Raw genomic sequence first — 23058 nt, forward strand, 5'->3', positions numbered from 1 at the left:
CTTAAACCCCTCGAGCATCTTCATTCTTGAAGGCGCTCATCTTTTTATTACGCCAGACTCTCCGTCAATAAATAGTACGAGCAGCTGCATACCCGATATAATGTTATTTCCACCAGTTCAATGCCATTGAATTGCGACCCACTTGTTTACATTTACAAGGACCTGGATTGAATTAATTTCGTCGCATTACCTACAACTTCGACAGCTAGCTGACCCCTTTGATATCTTTTCTTCAGGTCTTTTCGATTTACTCTGCGTTCAGCGTTCGCCTCTTGGGTTTGCCCATTTATCTTTTACGACTATACCCGGCAGTATAAGTCGTTTGAGTTGAGATAACTACATCTAAATCAACTCTTTTGAAATACGTTTCTTGAAATATTCCAATTCGTTGGAAAATAGACGAGACAGGACGCCCAATTTACACGCGCGCATCCTTACACTTTCATTCGTCTCGGATTCACCTGCCTTTAGTACAAGAAAGGACCTCTCCACAGCAGTAAGATCGAACACGAGATAGGAAGATACCCTTGTCCCAAGTCGCAACGTCTTTTTAGTCGCTCGCCTGCATAATTACGAGTACACCTCTGCGCAACCCCTCACCAGGGAAGTCGACCACTTAGAGCTTGAACAGAAGGAGATCTTGATCTTGCAGCCAAAACCTACTCTTGAACTATAAATTGTCCAGCAAAGTACTGGCACCTACGATTTTCCCTTCAAAAGTACCTATCACAGGTAGACGTTTCCAAGTACTAGTCGCCGTTCCGTCGTTATTTACACCTTAGATAGCTCTTGCCATCTAAGCGCGGATAGCGTTGAGTTGGTGCTAGCAAGGATAGAACTATGAGCCAGCCGCCTCATCGATCTAGTCTCGGGATGTTGCTTCGACGCAGTAAATCGGGCGACCTGGGCAAGGGTGGTAGGAAGCACCATAAGGAGGTGTCGCAACGGGAAAGCGTTCCTAAGTCCCCCCCTCGTCTGCCCGATCTCTACAATGGTGCTCAACCTCCTGAACCACTTCAGAGCTTTGGAGGCGATACCCGCCCGGATTCTATCGCCATCGTTTCTGGAAAAGTCGACCATTCGTTTCACCACTTCCCACCTAGACCGTCTATCGATCCCGGTCGTCCATCGATGTCCTCCGTCTCCAGTCCTCCCGTACCTCCCGTTCCTAGCGGAGTTTACGTTGATCCCTACGCTCGTACCGAAAGTATGACGCACCGTGGCCGATACAGCTATGCGAGTAGTGCCATGAGCACTATCAATAGTCCTAGAAGGGTCCGTAGGAGGAAGGACCCTACTCCTTTTAAGTATGTTTGCCCTCCCTCGTTTCTTCGGAGCCGAAGCTTACAATAAACTCGCAGTATTCTAATTGTGGGCGCCCGTGGCTCCGGAAAGACCTCGTTCCTTGAATTTCTCAAGACCGCCTTGGCCCTGCCAGAGAAGAAACGATCTCAGCGGTCGACTGAGATTGAACAAGAGGTTACTTCCAATGCAACTCCCTCGGGTAACTTCATACCGCACTACCTCGAGAGCGAAATCGACGGCGAGCGTATCGGCTTGACCTTGTGGGACTCGGAGGGTCTCGAGAAGAATGTGGTAGATTTACAATTGAGAGAAATGTCGACGTTCTTGGAGAGCAAGTTTGAGGAAACCTTTGCTGAGGAGATGAAGGTGATCCGATCACCCGGCGTTCAGGATACGCATATCCACGCAGTTTTCCTCGTCTTGGACCCTGCTCGTCTGGACCGGAATATAGCTGCCGCGAAAGCTGTCTCGGCTAACGGCTATAGCGGAAAGTACGAACAAGATATCGGCCGCGTCATAGGCGGTCTAGACGAAGATCTTGATCTACAGGTAATGCGAACCCTCCAGGGCAAGACAACAGTGATACCGGTTGTCTCGAAAGCCGACACGATAACCACCGCTCACATGGCTGTCCTCAAGAAGACTGTCTGGGCTAGCCTCAAGAAAGCAAACTTCGATCCCCTCGAGGCATTGGGTCTCGATGACGAAGATGATAGCACGCCAGATTCTAGCAGAATCGACGAGGCCGAGGAGGAGGATCAAGAGGAAGGCAAGGCAGCAGAGTCAGTAGAGTCAGGAGACGATAAGCAAGACGAGGAGGAACCCGCAATCATAGAAGACGATAGTGCTGGAGCAGAGGATGGAGAGCTCCCCATTCAAGGCAGAGTTTCGCCGGCTTCAAAACGCCGCTCGAATACCTCCACTCGCCGACCTAAGTCATCTGAGGGAGAGACAACTGAAGAACTTCCTTTCCTGCCAATGTCCATAATCAGCCCCGATATCTACGAGCCTGGCGTTGTTGGTCGCAAGTTTCCCTGGGGTTTTGCGGACCCTTACAACGAGGAGCACTGTGACTTCACCAAACTGAAGGATGCTGTATTCGGCGAGTGGCGTGGTGAACTACGCGAGGCCAGCAGAGAGCAATGGTACGAGGGATGGAGAACCAGTCGTCTCAAGCAGAGGCAACCTACGAGTCGACGTCGATGAGAGAGGATGGCGGATGTCTTTGGTAGATAAGACGTTTTTTCTACATGGTTAGCGGGTCTTTGACCTTTTATGTCTTGGTGTCGTCATAGCATACCCCCTTCAGATATTTTTCTTTCTTTCTTTCTTATACCACGATACTGTCTTCTCCGGCCAGCCGGAGTGACGCAGGAAAAGGGCTCCGCGGGCGTTGATTCTGGGCTCGGGCTACTAGAAAATCTTTTTCTTTCAGGCTCGATCGACAACTCAGGGGCCTTGGCTCCCAACCACCACATTTTTCATCATCACATCACGGTGCCACGTCCACCGATTTCAATTCCTTTGTACGAATGTTTCTTCACGCAACTAGGTATTCTACTAGGCTCAGTTACTACTCTCATCAGGCGATTGCTGGCACGCAATGGAGAAAAAACCAACTTTATGTTATGTTATTACGCCGCGCCTCTTATTTTCTTGGAACTCATCACATATTTCTTGACCATTAATGCGTGTTTCGCTTACTTGCCTAGGTACCTACCTACATAGGCATGCAAATGTTAGGAAATTCTTCTCTTGTGTTTTTTTGTTACTTAGTGCCCCCTTTTTTTATTTCGAACTTCGAAACTAGGTACTTTCCGGATATCCTACGCGCAATAGGGGGACCCCCCGTTTTAGGAGCGCAAGGGGCTGGGCTGGAGGCTGCCTGTGTTAGTTGGCTGCCTGCTTGAGGTGGTTTTAGTGTTTTTTGCTTTGGCTGTCGAGCAGAAATATTAGGTACGACGAGAGGCGAAGGGCTTCTGAGGTGACGAAGTCAGACGAGTAACAAGGGGGTAATAGGACCCAATAAGCAGGCAGGCAAGCAAGCGAGCGAGCGCGTATATTTTCATCGAGAGTGGAGGAGGAAAGAAGATAAGGGGCTGGCTGGCCTTTATTACGTACGGCTGCGTCGTGGAGGTTACGCCGTTGAATACCTACCTAAGGTTTAAGTTAGATTATGTATGCCAACTTATTCGGTAAAAGCCATGTGGCCGCGAGAGAGAAGGGAAGGGGAAGGGGGGTGAGAGACGTATTTTAGTCGTCGGAAATTTTATTCACGTTTTTCTAGGTTACTTAGGTGATGTTGCTTTCGTAGCTTGGCTTGGCTTGGCTTGACTCGGCTCGGATTAAGTGTATTTGTGATGTGAGAGAGTGATAGTGTAATGAATGGTGAGAATGAATTTTGTCTGGTGTAAATCGTTTGTTTAGGTAGGTACCTAGGTATATGATGGGTGTAGGTAGTTCGTTATCCAGCGAGTCAAAGTATGATATCTCAAATCGGTGCTCGAGTGTGACTGAGCACTTATGTAGTTCCCTTCGAAGGAACCTATCTAACTACCCAAGTTCGTTTATATTTATTTCCTTTATATCGTAATCAGGCTTAAGAGGAGGGAGGAGGGAGGAATCTGGGGTAGACCTCGCTAAGCACAGAGACACCTAGATATGATGGAAACGGAAGTAGATAGGGAGGATATGAGGAGCTGGTATAGGTTAACGTGGACAACGCAAGGATAGAAAGGGGTAAGTAATTAGAAAGCCAATGGGTATACGCGTGTGCCCACGCGCGCATTGAAGTATAAGATAATTACTAATTACTATTAACTACAAAAATTCCACTATCGAAATCCACGAAACCCTCGAAGGTACGAATAGACGGAGAAGTAACGTTCACCTAACGAGTAGACGCAGCAAATTAACGCACAAGACGTGATACCCAGAAGTCCATGTACTCCCGTAAGGCCATGTAAGAGGTACACGTTTCCCTACGTAAGATGCACGATCTCCATGGATCAAAAGTCGCGGCTGAATTAGGAGATAAACCGCCGAGAGAAAATCATCGATCAACGAATGCCAAAGCAATTTCGTACATACAAAGCTCAGTGCCCTCGTTCCATTAGAGAAGAAGATTCCATCCTGATACAACCGGCCAACGCCCATTACTGTCCTGTAGACGCGATGCACACGCGCGAGCGCGACCTTCTAATCCAAAACTCCGTCGCGATGCGGTGTTCGTATGCTTCCGAGATCCTTGAAGAATACAAGCTGCTTATTATCCTCGAAAAACTCCTAATGCATCTGCATCGTCATCAATAAAGTGTCTTGTGCACTCTTTTCTTCCACAATTCTTCTTTCTTTTTCCAGACTTTGCCTCATGTACGTCCCTTCAACTACTTAAATTGTATGGTCCAGTCCTTGTAACAACGATTCCATCTGCATCTCTTGTTCACGAAGTTGACAAGTCTACGACTTGGATATCTATGGATACCCCAGTCATCTTCAGCGGTTGTGAATGCTCCTCGGGAGAGATCTAGCGCAGTCCACTATTGTTTGGGAGTTTCTGCTGTGAGAGGAGTTCCTGGTTTCTCTCAAGAGACTGGTACAACACGCTGAGGAGCGGCTCAGCGTGCTCATGCGTGGGGATAGAGTTGGCATCCTCAACCGAGATATTACGGCCCTCCGCATTGTCCTCAAACTTAAGCTTCGGGACATCTTGGGATTCCTGAGACTTAGAACCGAGGGAACGTGTTATATCACGGGTGTACTTCTCATGGATCGCTACTCTCAAGTTCTTGTTGATCATGTAGTTCCCATTGTAGAAGTCTCGATCGATCTTATCTTTGTAGGCTACTTGGAACTCGGGTGTCTGCTGCCATAATAGTTTGTTCTTTTCACGCTTCTTCTTATCTTCTTCCTCCTTAATATGCTTTTCTGCCCAATCATCGGCCACTGGCTGGGTGTGAAAGTTAAAGTCTGGGGGGAACCCCTTCGGGAAGAACGTCTTGGCTTTCTCATAGGTGAGCGTGTCAACTATACTAGCGCCAGTGTTGCTCTCTTTGCTCATAAATAGTGCAGGAGGGTGAATAGAGGAGAAATTCTCACTCTTGTATGAAGGGGTGGGCTGTCGAGGTGTAGACTGCATAGGTTGCTGGGACTGAAAGGATGAGAAAGGCTGATGGTGAGGAAGACCGTCACCGAAAGGGTCGAATTCATGAGGCTTCTCAAACCCTTTCCGCAGCGAACTTGGGGCTCCGTCGAAGGCCGAGGGCTGGAAGTGACGTTGTCCAGGAGGGCCCGCAGTCAGGGGCTGCGGAGCGCCTGGTCCCTTGGATAAGACGGCCGGGTAAGGAACATGGTCTCGGGTAGTTGTAGTAATGCTCAGACGAAGAGGAACGGGATGTTGATTATGGTTACGTCCGTCGAATCTATCGGACTGAAGGAGAATATCGACGTCGACTGGGTCAGATCGGACATCAGATCGGATACTCCTAGGGGCAAAACCGGGTGGAAAACCCAAAACCCCGCCGTTCTGCGAGATGGAATCCGAGACTTGATGATGTGATACTGGAGGAGCCTGCCTAGCTTTGGTGAGAACTTTCTGTGCAGCCTTTTGCATGGGGTTGGGGTAGGATGCCAAGTTAGTGAGTGTCTTAGTTGACATATTATTGAGGGTTACATTCATGTCCTCTTCTTTCTCTACGTCTTCGTGCTCGTAATTATTGCCCTCATTGCCATGGTGGTTGTTTGCTTCGCCCTGTTTGTGGGGGGTAGCAGCAGCAGTGCCAGATAGGAGTGGAATAGCTGGGACAATCTTCTGAGACATGTCGACGGAAGGAGTAGAGGAATCCTGCCCCTTGAACTCGGAGAGTCGCTTGAGAAGAGGATGCACAGGTATATCGTGAGTTAGTATACGATTAGTCTGGACGGGACTGACAGCGCGATCGAAATTCTGCTGCAAAGGTGTATAATATTGCGAGAGAGAATACGACTGTGCAGCACCCGAGGTAATGAAGGGGTCTTCCGGGTAAGGTTCGAGCAGAGACATAGGCATAGCGGATCGAAGAGCTCGACCGCGACGTGCGGGAGGCTGTAGCGGCATTGATTGTGGGTTCCAGACCGAACCAACAGTCGTGTATTGTCGCTGCGATGAGCTTGGCTGATCTGGTTGCTGAGACAAGTGCGTCTCCATTGTGACTGACCGATAGACAAGAAGAGTTGTTGACGATGACTTTCCAGGATTCGTCGAGAAAGAGAGTAGGGTAGAGTAAAATAGGAGGAAAGAAACGCGAGATGATGATGATGATGTTGTTTTTGTTATTGTTGTTGCCGGTGGTGGAAATGATGATGGAGAAGAGGATAAAGTAGAAGAAGAGGTAGCGCCTACTTTTCTCGGCCTCTCAGTATTTATTAGACTGGAAGGTATTGACAGGTAGGCAGGTACCTAACCTAACTTTCTGGTCCACTCGACTGTAGTTTCCGAAATGGCACTTAGATGTTGTACTTATTTTGGTGCTAGTGGTGTTAGATTTATCACTTAATTGATTGTAGGCAGGAACTGCACCTGCGGAGGTAGGAACTACATATGGTAACTGTAGGAAATTAGAGCGGAGACAGATTGTTTCCTTCCTCTGTACCTCGTAAGGAGTCAGGATACTACAGGGACAAAACGAAGTTCTCCCGAGTGCCTAAACAGGAAAGAACAGTCAAAGTCAGGGGTGGGGGAAAGTTGTTTGTGACTCAACTTGCTCACCTGCTGAGCGCTGGGCCTTAAACCTTTTTTATGCCTTTTACAACTTTAGAGGAGGAAGACCGGACCATTATCTCAAGCACAAATTGTTCCAGGTGCAAACAACTAAAGGCGTCCGTTTTGTTGTTTTGTTTTGTTTTATTTTATTCAACTTCGTGAACTAGGTCAGTAGTAAGTAACCTAATAACTTCGGACGAAACAGCCTATTCTGACATCCTTTAGATACTCTGCACTACCTGACGTACGCCTCTCTACCTGTCCTATTTGTATTAAACCCCATTTATTGAGGACTGTTGGTTTTAGTCTACTTTCGTATCTTATCCGTATCTATAACATCTCTATTTCCCCTCAGAGTGTAGTTAGGTCAAACTAATAGGCCGCGTTGGAGGCGACTCATCGTCAGAATGTTTGACTTAAAAAGTGACGCGAGGTCAAAGCGGCCATGATACAAACGATTACGCTTACGCCTGGTAAGGTTCAAGCTATTCCAACTTTCCCAAGTTTGCTTTATTCTTATCTCATATTGCTACGAGAAAGCCCTGAGACGCATCCGACCCCGAGCGGATACCCAACACAACCATACTCTACTCAAAAGCTTGATCAGTAGCACTATTATTAGTATTGTTAGGACTATACGGGATATCGGACGAATATGAATTCGATGTATGTCCAGATCTTATAAGGGTCGGCCCTTGATGTTCTCGCTATACTTTTACCTAATATTTGGGTTTGTAACAAATCTACATCCTCGGTGAAGGTAAACATACTGGAAAGGATGTTTGTCGCTCATCTATCCATTTAAATTGACGATTAAAGCTAACATAACATTGTTATATCGTTAGACCTAATACGGTTCGGCTCCTGGGTCTGACAGCTCGTTGATTTTCGTACTATGGTGCCCCTGAAATATTCATAATACAAGACAAACTTCTCGCCCGTCTATACCTGGGTAACCGAGAAAGAAGGGAGATTTCCTGCTCGGGAAAATTCATGTTATCTTAAGTTTCGCTCGGGGCATTGAAAACTTATCTGGACCGATGGTTTCAACATAAAAATTCGTCAAACTCCTACTGCCCCCGAGAAGCCAAATTTCGACACAAGGGTCAAGGGTGAGCTCCCTGATACTGCCAAAGATAGACTGGGTTTACTAATCGACGTATGATCATGCGCTTCAGTAGCGAACCGGAGTAGACCCCACAAGCTCTGGAATGCCGTCCATACCTCTCACTCGGCGGCAGGCCTGAGAATCATCGCCCCATTCCTTGCACCCCTTTGTAGGGGAGTAGTGTTACCCCAAAACCCGCCATCGCGATATTCGCCTCGAAAGTCTTGGGTAGCGACCCTAAGATTCCAATATTGACTCCAACTACTTTTAGACGCCGCAGTGTGTGAATCGGGTTGCAAGACTTTCTCACCGGAGGCTTCCTCGAAAATACGAGGTGGAATAACCCAGTATCAGCAAAGCACGTGATGACTTACATACGGCTCCCTAAGTGAATTAATATACTGTTGAACGGCAATCAACTACTGCACTGGCTAATATGATGTAGACGTGCTACCGACTCCCTAGTCACATTACGGAGGTCGCCTCGATGCAACACGACCTATAAGAACAAGGCCGAACGTAACCCAGATGGGATACAGTACATTTGCGGTGTCATCAGACTTTAGATATGTTGGGTATTGTCTACTACGTACGGAGTCAATTATTATTGCACATTACGTCTTGCAATACGCGTTAAGCTTATCATTTTCAGGAGAGCTGATGAATAGCAGAAAACCTGGCTGTTTAATTCCCTGGTCACCATCGAAAAAGTTGAACACCCTGAGGTGTTTGGATAAGAGTTCGTGGGCGCTCTACGTCTACACCTGCTATTTTTGGGGATGCTTGTAATTGCATGGTACTCGAAAAAAAAAACCAAGATACGGCCTTCACTGATGGTCAACTGTCGGGGTGAGAAAAGGTGGCTGTGAAGGATCGAGACCTTCCAATCCTCGTCCTATACCGCCTCAGCTGCAGACACTGTCAGCAGTTTGAGGGGGTATCTGGTGGAAACATTGTCTAACGTCAGTGCGTGTAATGTGCTACTATCGAAGCAGAGGTTATCTGTTTCTAGCGGAGAAGTTGATCCTACGGCAATGATTGGCTACGAGAAAAATGCGATGGCGGTACGATCCCGCATGTCAACTATGCCTGTTGTTGAACGGCCTACGCAACCCGGCGGAAGTGCAGCTGACGACCGAAGTACCTCAAACACTGGTCCTCTCTCTGGGTCTCGGAGGGGTGTAAGAAGCGTGTGTAAGTCAAAAGAGTTAGGTAGGAAGGATTCGAAAACGTGCAAATGTCGAAAAATTTGCGGGGAGGAACTTCATTATGGTCTCTTTCAACCATGATTATCTTTTATTAGGTTAGTGCCCCCCAAGTCTCGTCATGACCGAAGATTGAGCCGTATGATATAGTTATTCTGGCTTGCCTGACTGTTTAGGTATGTTTCTACCCAATAGGAATTGAAACATTTAACTAAATGCAAGAAGGGTCTGAAAGAAAGGTATGGCCATTAATCTAAGGCTTTCTTTTTTTGCTCGAGACGAACACTCGTTTGTGACCCCTTTCGTTGTAGTTTGGGGTTGTCGAATCACCACCGAATGTTCTAGGAACGGCGGGTGGCGTGGGATATGCAGGTGGGTATATTTTAAAGTCGACAGCGTCTTTCGACATCCCCTCTAGACCAGTTGGGTACGGGACAATCCACCCTTCCCGTCTGTGGAGATGGAACGGGTAACTCTTATTTGCCACCTCAACCGAAGGAACATGGCATATTGCCAAAATTAGTAAGATGGTCTCCTCTTATTTCTGTGGCCCCAAAAGACGCAAAAGGCTTAAGGATACATATTCCCCGTGCTCTTCCAATATCCCTCGACTGCATTTCCACCGGAGGCCGAAGCAGGGACACACAAAGCGATGATGAGACTTCTGTTCTCGCCTACGTACTTAACCTTGCCTGATATCAAGAATTATCTGACCTTCTGATCTGCTGTGCTGCCAACTTGTGTCAATCCCAAGCACGCTACGCAGATCTGGTAGATTAGCAAGCCTCCCCTGTGTTCGGGAACGGCCAAACCAAAGAGAGACACCCCTGGACCTTGTATTAACCCCCCCGTTACTTGAACCATCCATCAGCAGCTTTCCTGCTTGCTTCCTTGGACCTTGGACGTATTACTGAGAGACCCGAGTAATAACACCATCGAACCGCCGGTCTCGCCGTGCAGGCTTTCTTTCTGCTTCCTCTACACTTGCTCGCAACGTCTACGCACTCTCATCTCGTATACCGTATAGTAGATATCCTACGATCGAGTCTTCTCTTGTCAGAAAATGGACTTTTCACATCCGTTCTACGGTGGAGCTCATCCCTATCACTTTATCGGGATTCCTCCCTTGACCCCGTCTCATTCCAACTCAGCCGCATCCGACGAGTTCAACAACCACTCTCCACATGTTAGTGTATTCCGTGCCTTTGCTTTGTTTCAGTTTTTAGTGTAGGGTTATATCACCTTGCCTAGAAAATGGAGCGCTGATCTCCCTACGTCATTCAGGATGTTTACGATGGCTTCCAGAATAGTGAACACTTTCAACAGAACTTTGAGCCGTATGCCCAATTCAATCAACAAACTCAGGCCTTTCCCGGCCCTCCCGGCCCGCCGACACCGCCGACGCATCCGATCCACGGTCAGAGCAGCCAGAACCAATCTCAGCTGAACGGTGCCTCGAGTGTGAAGAGTAACCCGGCCGATATACTACCTATGGCCAAGCCGGATCCCGACGCAAATAGACAGACGGCATCCAATTCGGATGACGACGATCTGACGCCTGCCCAATCTCGCCGGAAGGCGCAAAATCGGGCCGCGTGAGTTACCCCCGGGGTCTTGGATTGGGAGGGACGGTCCAACATGTGATAAATGAATATCGCAAGGTCCATCAGTGTTTGACTAACGTTGCGTCGATCTCTAGTCAACGCGCATTCCGAGAACGCAAAGAACGACATGTTAAAGACCTCGAAGCAAAGCTAGCTAGCTTGGAAGCACAGCAGCATCAGACGGCCAGCGAGAACGAAAAGCTGAAACGCGACCTGCAGAAGATGAGCACTGAGAACGAGATTCTGCGCGCCACGTCCAACGTCCACGCCCAGAACGGTTCCCTGTCGCCCCCCGCCCCGACGACCACAGGCCCAATGCAGTACAACCCCACGGACTTCTACTCGGACCTCCTCCAGAACCACACCAACAAGACCCCGAGCCACCGCATAGTGGAGTCTGGCGGAGAGCGTCTCTTAGCTGCGGGTGCTACGTGGGATTATATCATTAACCATGAGTTATTTAAACAAGGCAGGGTCGATGTCGGCGATGTGAGCCTGCGGCTAAAATCTCAAGCCAAGTGCGACGGACAGGGTCCTGTCTTCGAGGAACGTGTCATTCTACAGGCCATCGTGGAAAGCGTCGCGAGTGGTAGCGATGAGCTGTTATGAGCGACGTAACTAAAGCATGATGATAAGATTTGTCGTACCGGGGAAGAATCGCTGTTTTCAAATCAGCAGAGAGAGGAGGGGGGGCGGAGATGAGACCACGATGAGACCACGATGGCGTATAGGATCACAGGAAAACGATCTCGGTTCTGTTATTGGCGGACGGGGGGCAACGTATCGAGCATCGATGGATGAACACTCGAGTATGTTACGACCGAAAGCGCTTGGGTGTGCTTCATAGCAGTGGGAGGAGGTCCTTACTGGTTCCCCCAATCGTCAATTCTCGGAAGGGGGACCGAATAACAAGCACCGGCAAAGTACCACGCGGGGAAGGATAGGGGTGTGAAGGGGAACGACATAGAGGACGACACCAAACTCAAACATGGTTGGGGAGTTTCTGGCTGGAAGGTTATATCTATTATTGCAAGGTTAAAGGTGGCTGCTTTGTTTTTTTTTTTTTTTTTAAAAAAAAAAAAACCACGAAGTCAATAAGAAGAAAGGATTTAAGACAAGACATTTACGATTCTAACCTGTTCGAAATATTTTCTCTCTATGGCCGTTTCTCATTTATTCATCTCTGGTGTCCAACAGTGGGCGGCTGGTTGGTTGGCTGGCTGGCTGGCTGGGTTTATATATACCTATACCTATGACCATTGATATATTATATTATTATATTATATTATATTATTATATTATATTATATTATATTATATAGCTATTGCTGCGTTCGAGACGGGATATATATTATGGTTTCTGTTTTCTCATCTCTTTGGTTTTATTCTGTACTCTCTTAGGGGCCGGTTATGGGGACGAGGGGATGGGGGGGCTGTTGTATTTAGCTGCGGTTGAATCAGAAAGATATATCCTTATAAATCCTCGCCTTGTTCTCCCTCCCTCCCCCCCTCTCATCTATTCGTCTTAACTTGCACGTACTGCATGCGACGCCGTTGACATTTTTTATCTATCTGCTTTTTCTGGCCAGATAGGTAGGTACATGGTATGTTGAACTAGACAGATGGAATGAATGAATGGGTAACTTGATATATATACTGCTCTCTATAAAAACCGAAGTACCTAACTACGATCAATAAGAACATTACCCGCAGGACATATATATACATATGCCTTGCTATACAAGCCTGTGTGTTCTGAACCTGCCTAAAAACGGATTTAGGAACGAAGCCCAGGGGAGACTAACGAGCCTTACCTTTCAACCCAAACACGCTCGCCGCGTACACACACATCCACTTCTTCGAATTAACATAATAGCGAGGGACGTATCATTCACTAATAAGACCTGGAACCGAACTAATAAACTGTAAGCCCCTTAGCCCCTATTACTAGGTACAACTCCCCTCATTTCTATCTTTCATATGGGTATAACAGGTATCGAATCCTGCAAATACATACATTAGGTAGGTACATAAGCGCTCATTACAAGAACATAGCATAACAAAACGTAACATATTATAACAGAGCGGAGTGTAGACGCCCAGCACTTGGTCATCATTCATCATTATTCTATCATTATTCTCGAGCGTATATTCATTCCCCTGATAAGCCGTCCGTCCCCCTTCCACCCAGCTCATTAAATCCTCATTACCCCCCCAGCCAAGCAAAACCAGTCAGTATATTGCCAACGCCCTACCGGAGACATTCCACGCTGCAGAATGCATAAATAGAATATCTGCCAGTCTCTTAATCCCGGAAAGATGTGCTTCATTGTCGGGACATCTCACGCCGCCTCCCAGAATAATATACGCTTGGTTACTTCCACTCGCCCGCCCTAGTTTACCTTCTTCCCGTTGGTATGTTCCTCAACCTCCACATACGGGTGCTTAATCGTAAGACACCAGATATCCAAGTAATCGCAAATCGTAACAATCACATCGACGACAAAAGACCCGTACACACCAATCGCGATGCCCAGCATACAGAACATATAAGCGACCTGGTACACGTCGCTTCCAAGAGCGCTAGGCCAGCCCGAGGCCCAGCCGAAGTGGGACTGGAGGATGGGGCCGAGGGAGTCGATGACGCCGTAGGCTAGGGGTAACGCTAGCACGTTCCAGTAGGGGAACGGGAGCTTAACAAGGTGTGCGGTGATGACCTGGCCGACGCTATACGCGTTCACCAAGCCGACGAACAGGGCGAAGGGGACCAGATGCTGGGTGCGGATTAAGGGCTGCAAGTACAAGTATGCAACGACGAGGGCCCAGATACTGCCGAAGGGCAGTAAGCCAAGCAGAGCCCAGCGGCTACGGTCGCCGCGGGCACGACGGGCGCGGATGACGTTGCGTGCGCTCTCGATCGTGTTGAAGACCATGACGACGGTGCCTTGCACCATGTACCACTGCGTGAAGGACAGGTTGTACAAGTACTCGGGGATGCCGAGGGACTTTGGGATATGCAGGGTCTCGAGCATAGGCTGCTGCCAAAACGAGGCGCCGCCCATGTACCCCGTCAGCGCGTACACGAACACGAGGATCAGGATGCCTTCGACGGGGCCGTTGACGATGCCGAGCGTGAGAGTGCCGGTGTGGTATTCCTCCCAGGTCTGGACGTAGAAGGTCTGGAGAGCTGTTGGGTTGGGAGGGGGTTTACTTATTAGCTACTACTATCTTGTAACTGATGCTCTTGTAATGCAGAGAACAAAGAATTGCTTTACGAGTCTGAGTCTACTTACAAGCAAAGAGAGTGGCGACAGTGTACCAGCTCTGCCCCATGTTTTGCGAGGCGGCGAAGATAATGCATTCGAGACAGGTATTCAGGGCGTCGACGCCGTGGTCGAATAGCTCGCCGAGGGGACCGCTTTGTCTCGTTCGTCGTCTGAAAGATAAGATGCCAATTAGCTACCTCTGCCTCTGCCTCTGCCTCTGCCTATACCTATAAGACATACGCTTGCGACCCATCCACCGCATCGAAAGTCTGATATAAGAACAGGCCAACAGCCCACGAGTAGTAGACCCAAGACGGACAGTCCTGGTCGAGCGTCGGGTTATACCATAGCAGCGTAAAGAAGTTGGCGACGATGAACATGAAACCCGTCAAGGTGATGAGGTTGGGGGCCATGGACATGGGGAAGCACTTGATGACGACATTGGTGTAGAACGGCTTCAAGACGTACTTGGACGTCAACGAGTGGTCCACGCCCGAGTACTTGTACGCCTTTAGATTCGGCAGGAATTCCTGGCGCACGTACACCATCTTGACCTGATCGACAATGCCGTTATTCGATTCGATGTTAAGTCGAAGAAACTCAAATCAATTAATTCTCTTTTCTGTAGTGGTGGACTAGGTAACTGCTGCCACTTCGGATGCCAGGTACAAAAGATACAAAAGGTATCAAAACGCTTCGAAGCAGACGGGACGGGACGGACGTCCCCTTCCTTTATTTAAAGACGATCAAAGAGGAACTAATCGTCTAGCGGCGTATATTAGGTTAGGTAGTTTCTGTGAATTAGTATATACCAGTAAAGAGGAAAAAGATGAAAACAAAAAAAAAAGATGAGTTGGCTGTATGTACCTAAGGTATGTAGCTAGGGCAAGGTAAAAAAAAAAAAAAAAAAAGATGGAGAAAACGTCATTGTGTGCATCCAATATCGACGACCCATTTTCCAAGCTAGAAATTTACATACATTTACAGGGTAGCTCCAAGTAAATTCAATTAACGCGAACTGACAGGGGAACTGACAGAGGAACTGACGGGTGGTCGCGTCCCATGTGCAACGTCTAAATGACATGTACATTCAGGTACGTACATATGTTCAGGTACACAGGTACTTGTATATATGTACCTACTAAACGTATAAGTGATCTACCCACGTGGAATTCATGCAACTTACCTACATATATCTATAAGTTGCTTGTCTATACGCACCAGCCAGAGTAAAAAGTAACCTAGGTTATTAGAACTTATTATACTGATCAATTCATCATACCTACTCGGCTTCAACCTCTTGGGTTCGTTCTGGCACTCAAGAAGTTACCATAAATTCATCTTGACACTTCCTATAAACACGGATGACTCGGTCCTTATTTCGCATAGGATCGCACAAGTCCTGCTGCTCACCCCTTTCTCCATTCTCTAGTAATATGCATAAGGTACCCTCAAAACCGAAAGGACATCGCTCGTCATTTTTTGCAGAAACGCCTTTCCAGAAACCATCATTATTACGCGACGGATGCCACCACCATGGCAGCAACATTCTCCTCCTCGCTGCGTACTATAATCTTGGTTGTTACTCCCGATTTCGACGAGTACGCCATCCTGACGTTTGCCACTACCCTTCCGCCGTTGACTGTCCTGCCCAGGAGCTTGAGTTGATGTGTGGTCTGGTTTACCGGTACATCTGTACCTTCCAGTGGTTGTAGGGAGAGCGCCTTGGTAAGTTGCTCCGTAGCATCTGGTATTTAACGTTAGTCGTGGCGCCTTAAGAGAGCAATGATATAAGAATATAAGCACTTACCTGCGATGCTGTTCACGCCAGACAGCTGCATCGTCTCTTCAGCCTCCTCGCCAGCCGCGCCCACCTGTTCCCACACGTGATTGAAGTTACCTGCGAACGTGGGTATCACGTAATCGCTACCGGCAAGATCGAAGTCTGATACCTCGTACTCATCGTCGTAGCCAGTCTCTTCAGGCTCGTTGGTAGTAGGATCGATCTCCTTGCTCGTGAACTTGAGTATGTTGGAGAAGGTGGCAGTTGGCAGTGATCCTTCGCCGTTCGCTTTCTTGAATGCCACGTAGATCTTTCCGGGCTCATCCGTAGGGAGCTTCTCAGCCTGGATAATGAATACTTCCTCCAGTTCTTCTTCGTCCGATGGCGTTGCCACCACTGACACGTTTTCGAGGACAGTAGCTGGAAGCGTGTTCTTAACCTCGTACTGGAGCACAATGTGTTCCTTGAAGATGTGCTTGACGACTGATACGACGTACTCAGTTTCGGCCTCGGTCAACTCAACCACAGGAGACGACTTGAGGACACTGCCGAACTCTTTCATCTCTGGGATAGACAGGAGTTCTTGGGCGTACTTCTGCGCTGCAGCGGCCGCCGAAGCTTGCGCCTCCGCGCCAGTCGGCACCGCCTTTGTGGGTCCTGTCTTTTGCGGCTTTAGAGATGGGGTAGTGGCCGTAAGCTTCTTCGTGCGGTCCTCGGCGTCCGCTTGTTCCCGGGTGACGACCGGGATCTGGCTGATATCGAACGGAGTTTCGAAAGCTGACTTATCGTCGGATGTTACATACATGACAAGCTGATGCTCGAAGTAAGGTAGTGAGAACATATTCTCTGTACTCTTCATTAGTCTTTTATATTGTTTGTTTGGTATAGCAATGCACTTACCGTTCTTGATGAAGCGTTCACCCAAATCGTCCTCCTCGTGCATTAATCTCAGGTTGAGCGCAGCACGGTCACGGACTTCATCATCCACGTCATCCAAGCACCTAGTCAACAGAACGTCGACGCTACGCTTGACTTCAGGGTCCTTCTGACCCACACCGAACTTGGCTAGAGCGGTTACGGCTGCCGCTCTCACAATGGCGTTCTCTAGCACGACACGGTTGTAGATGTACCGGATGTACTTGGTAGGCTGAGAAGTCTTGGGACCTTCCAAACCTAGTAAGTGGAGGATACGAACAGCCAATTTTGTAAACTCGCAGTCTTCGATAAATTCGCAGAGGTGAGCGAGAGCATCTTCCTTGGAATCCGGCACGAACTTGATGAGATCGAACATGCTTTCTACCACGGCCCGCTTGAACTCGTAACCGCCTTCGTCGCGCAGGATGCCGCTCAAGAAAGAAAGCATACCAGCTTGTTTGCTCGGGAACTTGAGGCATAAGGTTCGGATGGCCTCAACGATAGTAATCTTGAATTCGTCCGTAATTTCGGACATGAATCCGGAGATTTGCTTCATCAACCTATCTACACTTGCTTCATTTCCGGTCTTCAGGAGCGTAGTAATAGCGAACGTAGCAATTGATCGGTTGCTGTTAGAGATGAGCGCCTCGATATCTGGGTTGCAGACGTTGACGGCTTGCGGTTTGAAGGAAGCAAAGTTATGTAGAATTCGGAGGGCGGCGAACTTGGTTACGGCACGAGGCGAAGACAGGAATAGCTGCAGCACATGAACAGCTTGGGTGACTTCGGCGTCCGTAACATCTCTTATATCACAGATTGCCTTGGCTGCCTCGAAGTTGACCATTTCACTCTTATGCCTTAACCATCCGTCTAGTAGCTGCATCATGGGCTTCCTGAGAGATTGATCCTCCTCGGCCAATTGCGCAGCCAACCTGACCAGCATTACTATAGCGGCAGGGCTCTTGACAGCACCAGCGGCACCAAACTGCTGCACCATCTTAACCAGAGCCATCCTATCATGAGATCGTATCTGATATAGGAGGCCAATGGCGTGGTATTGGGTCATAGTTGAGTTGTTGACCGGGAGCGAAGCGGAGGAAGATGAAAAGCCAAGAGAGAAGCCACCCGAGGACTTGGTCGAGGCGGCGGCCTCCTGAGTTTCGGACTGCCATCGTCGAACGACGTCCTTGGCGATCGGGAGGAGATGGTAGGAAGATACAAGGGCGGCGGAGGATACTGAAGGGTTCTTGTCGACTATCGCGGTCTTCATTACACGCTCGATCGATTGGACAGTTGTCGCCTACAAGGCATCAGCAAGGGGGAATTAGGAAGCTAATATTCTGCATTGGGCTCACGTCGATAATGCGACATAGGGCTCGTATGGCATTCGGTCTGTAGATTGCGTCTGTGCTACCACCCGTATCCTTCATTATGGTACTCGTAACCATAATAATATCTTCTGCCGAGTTGGCAATCTCCTTGATGACCAGATGAACCATTTGTCGCAAGCTGGCATCCTTGTTCTGGAATAGCTTCGAGATACCGAAGAACAGAGTAGTGGCTTCGTTTGTCGGGAATTTCTCGCCGGTATATAGGAGGAGGGCAATCTTGGTTAGGAGAATGCGACATCTTCGTGGTTGAATTGGTGAACTATTGAATAATCGAGCTTGGTATTATTTAGCTGTGTATTCCGTACCATATAGCGGAATAGACAACAACTAAGGGAACTTAGATGTTGAAATGTTGAATTGAAATAGACTTACCTTCTTGGAAAACTTGGGTGCGATCGACCTTGACCAGGCCGAGGTCGGCATCTTCATCTTTCTTGCCGTAGCTCATGGTGGGTGGTGAGACGGCTGTATTAAAGGTGAAAGTTGAAGATAATCGCGGTCTTTGGTGTAGTTAGTGCTTAATTCACACATAAATTCGGGCCAGCACATTTCCCTTAAGGTTAAGCCTTAGAAAGGAGCGACGTTGCAACTGCTCTAGTCTCTAGTCAAGCCACGTGATCCGTGCTTATCTACATGGCCAAGCCACATCTTGGGTACGTACCTCTGAATTACTCTTAGAGGTTCGTAGGTACCTAGGTACATTTATGTACGTTGTAAAGAGGTATCGCAATCAATTCTATTCAACTTTTATTTACTGTTGAGTCTGGTTCTTTATTCAGGTATCCAACATTTTTAGTGTCCTCTCGGCTTGCTCTCTATCAGCTTCATCACGTTATCTGCGTATCCTTCTGTACCGCCATATTTAGCTATAACTTGTTGGATATCTACCGCCGAGGACGAGCTCCTTTTTCTACCGATCAAACCGGTATTTCTTGTGCTTGGTATCCTCAGCATCTCAGTTTCTACCTCCCACCCACAGTCTTTCTCTATATTTTTTATCCATTCAACGAGTGACGAATATGCCGACGGTGATTTGTTTTGCGCTTTCGGCGCGGGAGCCCGAAATCTTGCGCCAGTAAGATCATGGCTGCAACATGGTATCATGATGAACGGACAATTTGATATAGTAGCAAGTATCGGTGTCCAAGGTGTCAACTCATCCGCGTGATTGGATATGATAAAAGTTCCTTCAGGAAATAAACCGTCGTGTATAAGATTAGTACTATCTACATTGTAGATGGCCTCACCATTCTCGTACTTCGTACTTAGATCATGGTCAATCACAGAGGGAAGCAGGACATGCTGCCGGAGGCTCTCTTGATGCTCAGGCCCGTCACTAATTGTATCAGAATACTGTTCCCATGACTTGCGTTTTCGAGCATCAAATCCCCATCCCGAGTATCCTTCCTTTCTCAGGATGTGTACGAGAAGACCATTGCCGCAGCCGATATCAACAAATCCGGGGAACGGGGAATCTTTATACATCTGAGCCCACAGCTCGATGAGAAACGCCGCAATGCTCAGGTCTTCAAACACGTGCTTGGATGGGTCTGTGACCTCGACCCAGGTTTGAATAAGTTGGCGGGCATACTTTTGTTTCAGCCTAGTATACGTATCCTGAACAGAAATCTGGGGAATGATAGTGTCGTGATGAACTCGCTTGGTATACCCCTTTTTGGTTCCTTCGCCATGCTTATGGAGCACTGACAACAAGTTAAGAGCCGTTCCTACCAGCTTTGGTGAACGGTCTTCATCGTCAAAGAAATGGTAATGAATAGACACAGAGCCCTCGTCATCAGCGCTCCATTCGTGGAGAAATGCTATGCCTTGCACTTTAGGATGATAGAATGGCATGTCATCAGGAGATGAGACGTGGGGTTTGTAAATAACCAGAGACCTTTCTACATTCCCCGGCCCACTACCATGGTAAATTAGGCATGTTTGATCCAGAGGTTGATCTCTTAGAGTATTTCTTGGAATCAGCTTCCGCACTAGAGCTTTATCAAGGTGCATGTCTTCGAAGGAGAGGATGGTCGGCTGTGTGACCGCGGGGTCAGTAGCAGTAGTCACATCTTGTTGACTTAGATCCCTCTCGACTAAGATATCGGCCCGGAATAACCAACTGGAATTGATATTCGGATTGCGAATCAAGTTCATCATGACTTTGAAAAAGATTTGGGACTCGAACTCACAGCTCTTCCGAAACAAGGGAGTCCATCTTGAACCAGACGAATCTTTAATCAGACTCGGAGAACCATCGGGAAACTCTTGCGCCTCGAAGCCCATTGCGAAATTGAAATTGAAACGATGGAAGGCCTTTTTGAATATGTGTTATGTTACCTGCAGGGTCTTTGGAATCGGGGCATGATAGGTCGATCGAGGGGACACAGGATGACATAAGTAGATGTTGCCCACTCGAATTGGCCAACGATGAGACTGATATTTACTGATGTTCTAGATGTCAGCCTTGAAAGGAGGCCACATGCAGATGCGCAAGGGGGTCAGCTGCTAAGAAGGGTAGGTATCCTCGTGGGTATGTAGGAGGTAGGTTTGCATATGAGTATGAAGATTAGGGATAAAATGGTTCAGGCGATGCAGATAGTGGATATAGTGAATAGGTAGGTCCTGAGTAATGTGCATAGAGTCATTAGATATCCGCCACTCGTCACATCGCCAATATTCATGATTTTCTAATGGAACTGAAATCTTGATGGACAATTGTGTCTTAGCCTGGATTCTTGTTGTGGCACATGTCCGATATTAGTGGTATCGATTGTGTGGCAGCTGTGTGGCATGTGCTTGCTGCTTGCTGCATTCTTCCGGCAATTGCAACTTCCCGGTGACCGCAAATGTTGGAAATTATCAACACAAGGTACTTGGGTACATACTTTCGCTCACTCCGCGAATTTTAGAGCTTTTGCCGGGTACATACTTCCCCCATAATTGCCAAGTTCCAAGGCTGTCTGAGTCTGATAAGGCAGTAAGGCCGCTATGTATTCCATGGGTGGCACGATTCTTCTTGCCCTTACGCAAAGGACAGGAGGTTCGACCCCCCCCCTACCGCCCCCAGCCGTGGCTACCAGCCTTTCAGGTGCAGGGGAAAGACCCACTCGCCCCTTGCCGATTCGCTAGTGGCCCGCTAAGTCGATGTTGCCCCTCCATTCACTGCCACTTGCTAGTTGCGGCCTTTCTCGTCCTCCCTCTTCTTCTACAAATTGATCCTTAGCCACCCATCAAGAACAAAACAACAACGTCAACATTTACACCATCTCTTAATCTCACCAACGTAATCAAGAATTGCACCGTTTGGTCTCCGCCAACTACATACAGAATACTACCTCTTAGGATCCCTACAGTTTAGCGAGGCTACTACTACAGTCGTCTGTCGCTTCACCGAGTTCATCTCCACGAACCCTTTTCCCCAAGTCACCCCCGTAAACTCGAGTTTATGTCAATCGAAAACCTCAAGACCTATGGTGCGTGCAGTTTTTCTTTTATCGTGGGATGATGCCAGGGCGATAGAGAGCTCTATTGATGTTTTCCATAAGCATCGATGTTGCTGCTATTTTTGTCGCCCTTGCTGCTTAAACCCATCGATTATTTTGTTGACACATCTCCTTTTCACGTCATAGGCTAATCAATATTCAAACAGACCCCTTCGCCGAAGCCGATGAGGATACAGGTGAATCCAAGCAGTCACAGAACTATATCCATATCCGCATTCAACGTACGTGTACATGCCATACCTCCGATGTACCTCACGTGTGGTAGTCAACCCGCGTCGCATCGCTCTATCCCTCGTCTCCATCCTAGAATATGCGACGTAAATTTTGTTATACTAACTAGTATCTTACAGAGCGGAATGGACGTAAAACCTTGACCACTGTGCAAGGTCTGCCGAAGAAATTCGACCAGAAGAAAATCCTGAAGGTCATCAAGAAGAAATTCGGTATGTTATGGTGATGCCCCGCTTTTTCGTGTAGCCCCTTTAATATATGTTTGTTCATCATACTGACTGCGCTTTCGCGTTAGCTTGCAATGGCACCATCGTGAACGATACTGAGATGGGCGAGGTCATCCAGTTGCAGGGCGACCAGCGCAAGGATGTACAGGAGTTCCTCGTCGACAAGAAAGAGGGCCTAGAGCTTGATCCTAAGACCATCAAGGTCCACGGTTTCTAAGCCGGTCATGTCCGCCAACCTTCCGTAACGCCCAACTATCGATCGCGAGCTACGCAATTAGATGGTCAGCCTTATTCGGGTCAGAATCCTTGGCCGTTATGCGGTGGCCTTGATGGCTATCCGTTAACCGTGCCGAGGGCTGCACTATTGGTCGAGGCGTTTGCGGAATGGTTAGGTCACGATACCCCTTGTTGACTTCTAAGAGGCTTCTGGCTTTTGGTATTGCTAGGGCTAGGCTGAGGCCAGCCCGAGGAACGTATTATTCGATGCTTTAATGGAGGAGTGGTATTGCGGATGGCCTGGACTTACAGGACACTCTCGTTCCCGGTTCTGCAATAATGCTATTATCTATTAATCAGAACTATCTCCAGAATACACTGCTCATAATATCCAATGTGACATGTCTATGTTAAATCCCTAAATCGCGAAACCGCCAGCCGGGCTCGTTGGCTTTCATCTTATCTCCTATTTAGGTATTACATCCCAAAGTGATTGATTTGGTTCAGAAGTATGCGAGATTTATATAATATATATAATATGAACTCGGACGATTTGCCACAT

At 48.0% G+C, this 23058-nt stretch overlaps 7 protein-coding genes across 7 annotated transcripts; 3 read left to right on the forward strand and 4 right to left on the reverse strand.

Moving 5' to 3' along the window:
- The first annotated feature begins 432 nt into the window (after positions 1-432).
- F5Y00DRAFT_28908 (uncharacterized protein) lies at positions 433-2553 on the forward strand. The gene is made up of 2 exons (XM_048013439.1): positions 433-1307; positions 1362-2553. Exons 1-2 carry the CDS (start codon positions 841-843, stop codon positions 2509-2511), a joined length of 1617 nt encoding a protein of 538 aa, XP_047866711.1. The 5' UTR covers positions 433-840; the 3' UTR covers positions 2512-2553.
- Positions 2554-4831: 2278 nt separating this feature from the next.
- Positions 4832-6490, reverse strand: F5Y00DRAFT_252104 (uncharacterized protein; the record flags this gene model as incomplete). Its single annotated transcript, XM_048009897.1, has 1 exon — positions 4832-6490. The coding sequence occupies one exon, from the start codon at positions 6488-6490 to the stop codon at positions 4832-4834; it is 1659 nt and encodes a 552-aa protein (XP_047866712.1).
- A 3299-nt stretch (positions 6491-9789) lies between these two features.
- On the forward strand, positions 9790-12133 carry F5Y00DRAFT_232056 (uncharacterized protein). The gene is made up of 3 exons (XM_048007113.1): positions 9790-10544; positions 10643-10953; positions 11058-12133. The coding sequence occupies exons 1-3, from the start codon at positions 10422-10424 to the stop codon at positions 11569-11571; spliced, it is 948 nt and encodes a 315-aa protein (XP_047866713.1). The 5' UTR covers positions 9790-10421; the 3' UTR covers positions 11572-12133.
- Positions 12134-13255: 1122 nt separating this feature from the next.
- On the reverse strand, positions 13256-15123 carry F5Y00DRAFT_29024 (Choline/ethanolaminephosphotransferase). Its single transcript, XM_048013440.1, has 3 exons — positions 14468-15123; positions 14255-14397; positions 13256-14148 (listed from the first exon to the last, which is right to left on the reverse strand). Exons 1-3 carry the CDS (start codon positions 14773-14775, stop codon positions 13355-13357), a joined length of 1245 nt encoding a protein of 414 aa, XP_047866714.1. The 5' UTR covers positions 14776-15123; the 3' UTR covers positions 13256-13354.
- Positions 15124-15476: 353 nt separating this feature from the next.
- F5Y00DRAFT_232065 (Coatomer, gamma subunit) lies at positions 15477-18856 on the reverse strand. The gene is made up of 5 exons (XM_048007114.1): positions 18689-18856; positions 18281-18591; positions 16911-18225; positions 16038-16856; positions 15477-15974 (listed from the first exon to the last, which is right to left on the reverse strand). The coding sequence occupies exons 1-5, from the start codon at positions 18762-18764 to the stop codon at positions 15742-15744; spliced, it is 2754 nt and encodes a 917-aa protein (XP_047866715.1). The 5' UTR covers positions 18765-18856; the 3' UTR covers positions 15477-15741.
- Positions 18857-19046: 190 nt separating this feature from the next.
- F5Y00DRAFT_232066 (DUF1613-domain-containing protein) lies at positions 19047-21284 on the reverse strand. Its single transcript, XM_048007115.1, has one exon. It carries the CDS (start codon positions 20600-20602, stop codon positions 19109-19111), a length of 1494 nt encoding a protein of 497 aa, XP_047866716.1. The 5' UTR covers positions 20603-21284; the 3' UTR covers positions 19047-19108.
- Positions 21285-21452: 168 nt separating this feature from the next.
- Positions 21453-22870, forward strand: F5Y00DRAFT_232068 (anaphase-promoting complex subunit Apc5). Its single transcript, XM_048007116.1, has 4 exons — positions 21453-21792; positions 21969-22043; positions 22173-22265; positions 22349-22870. The coding sequence occupies exons 1-4, from the start codon at positions 21765-21767 to the stop codon at positions 22495-22497; spliced, it is 345 nt and encodes a 114-aa protein (XP_047866717.1). The 5' UTR covers positions 21453-21764; the 3' UTR covers positions 22498-22870.
- The last annotated feature ends 188 nt before the right edge of the window (positions 22871-23058 follow it).

Source organism: Daldinia vernicosa (assembly GCF_022497035.1).
Source record: "Daldinia vernicosa strain CBS 139.73 unplaced genomic scaffold F5Y00scaffold_13, whole genome shotgun sequence".
In the NCBI taxonomy this organism is placed as follows: domain Eukaryota; kingdom Fungi; phylum Ascomycota; class Sordariomycetes; order Xylariales; family Hypoxylaceae; genus Daldinia; species Daldinia vernicosa.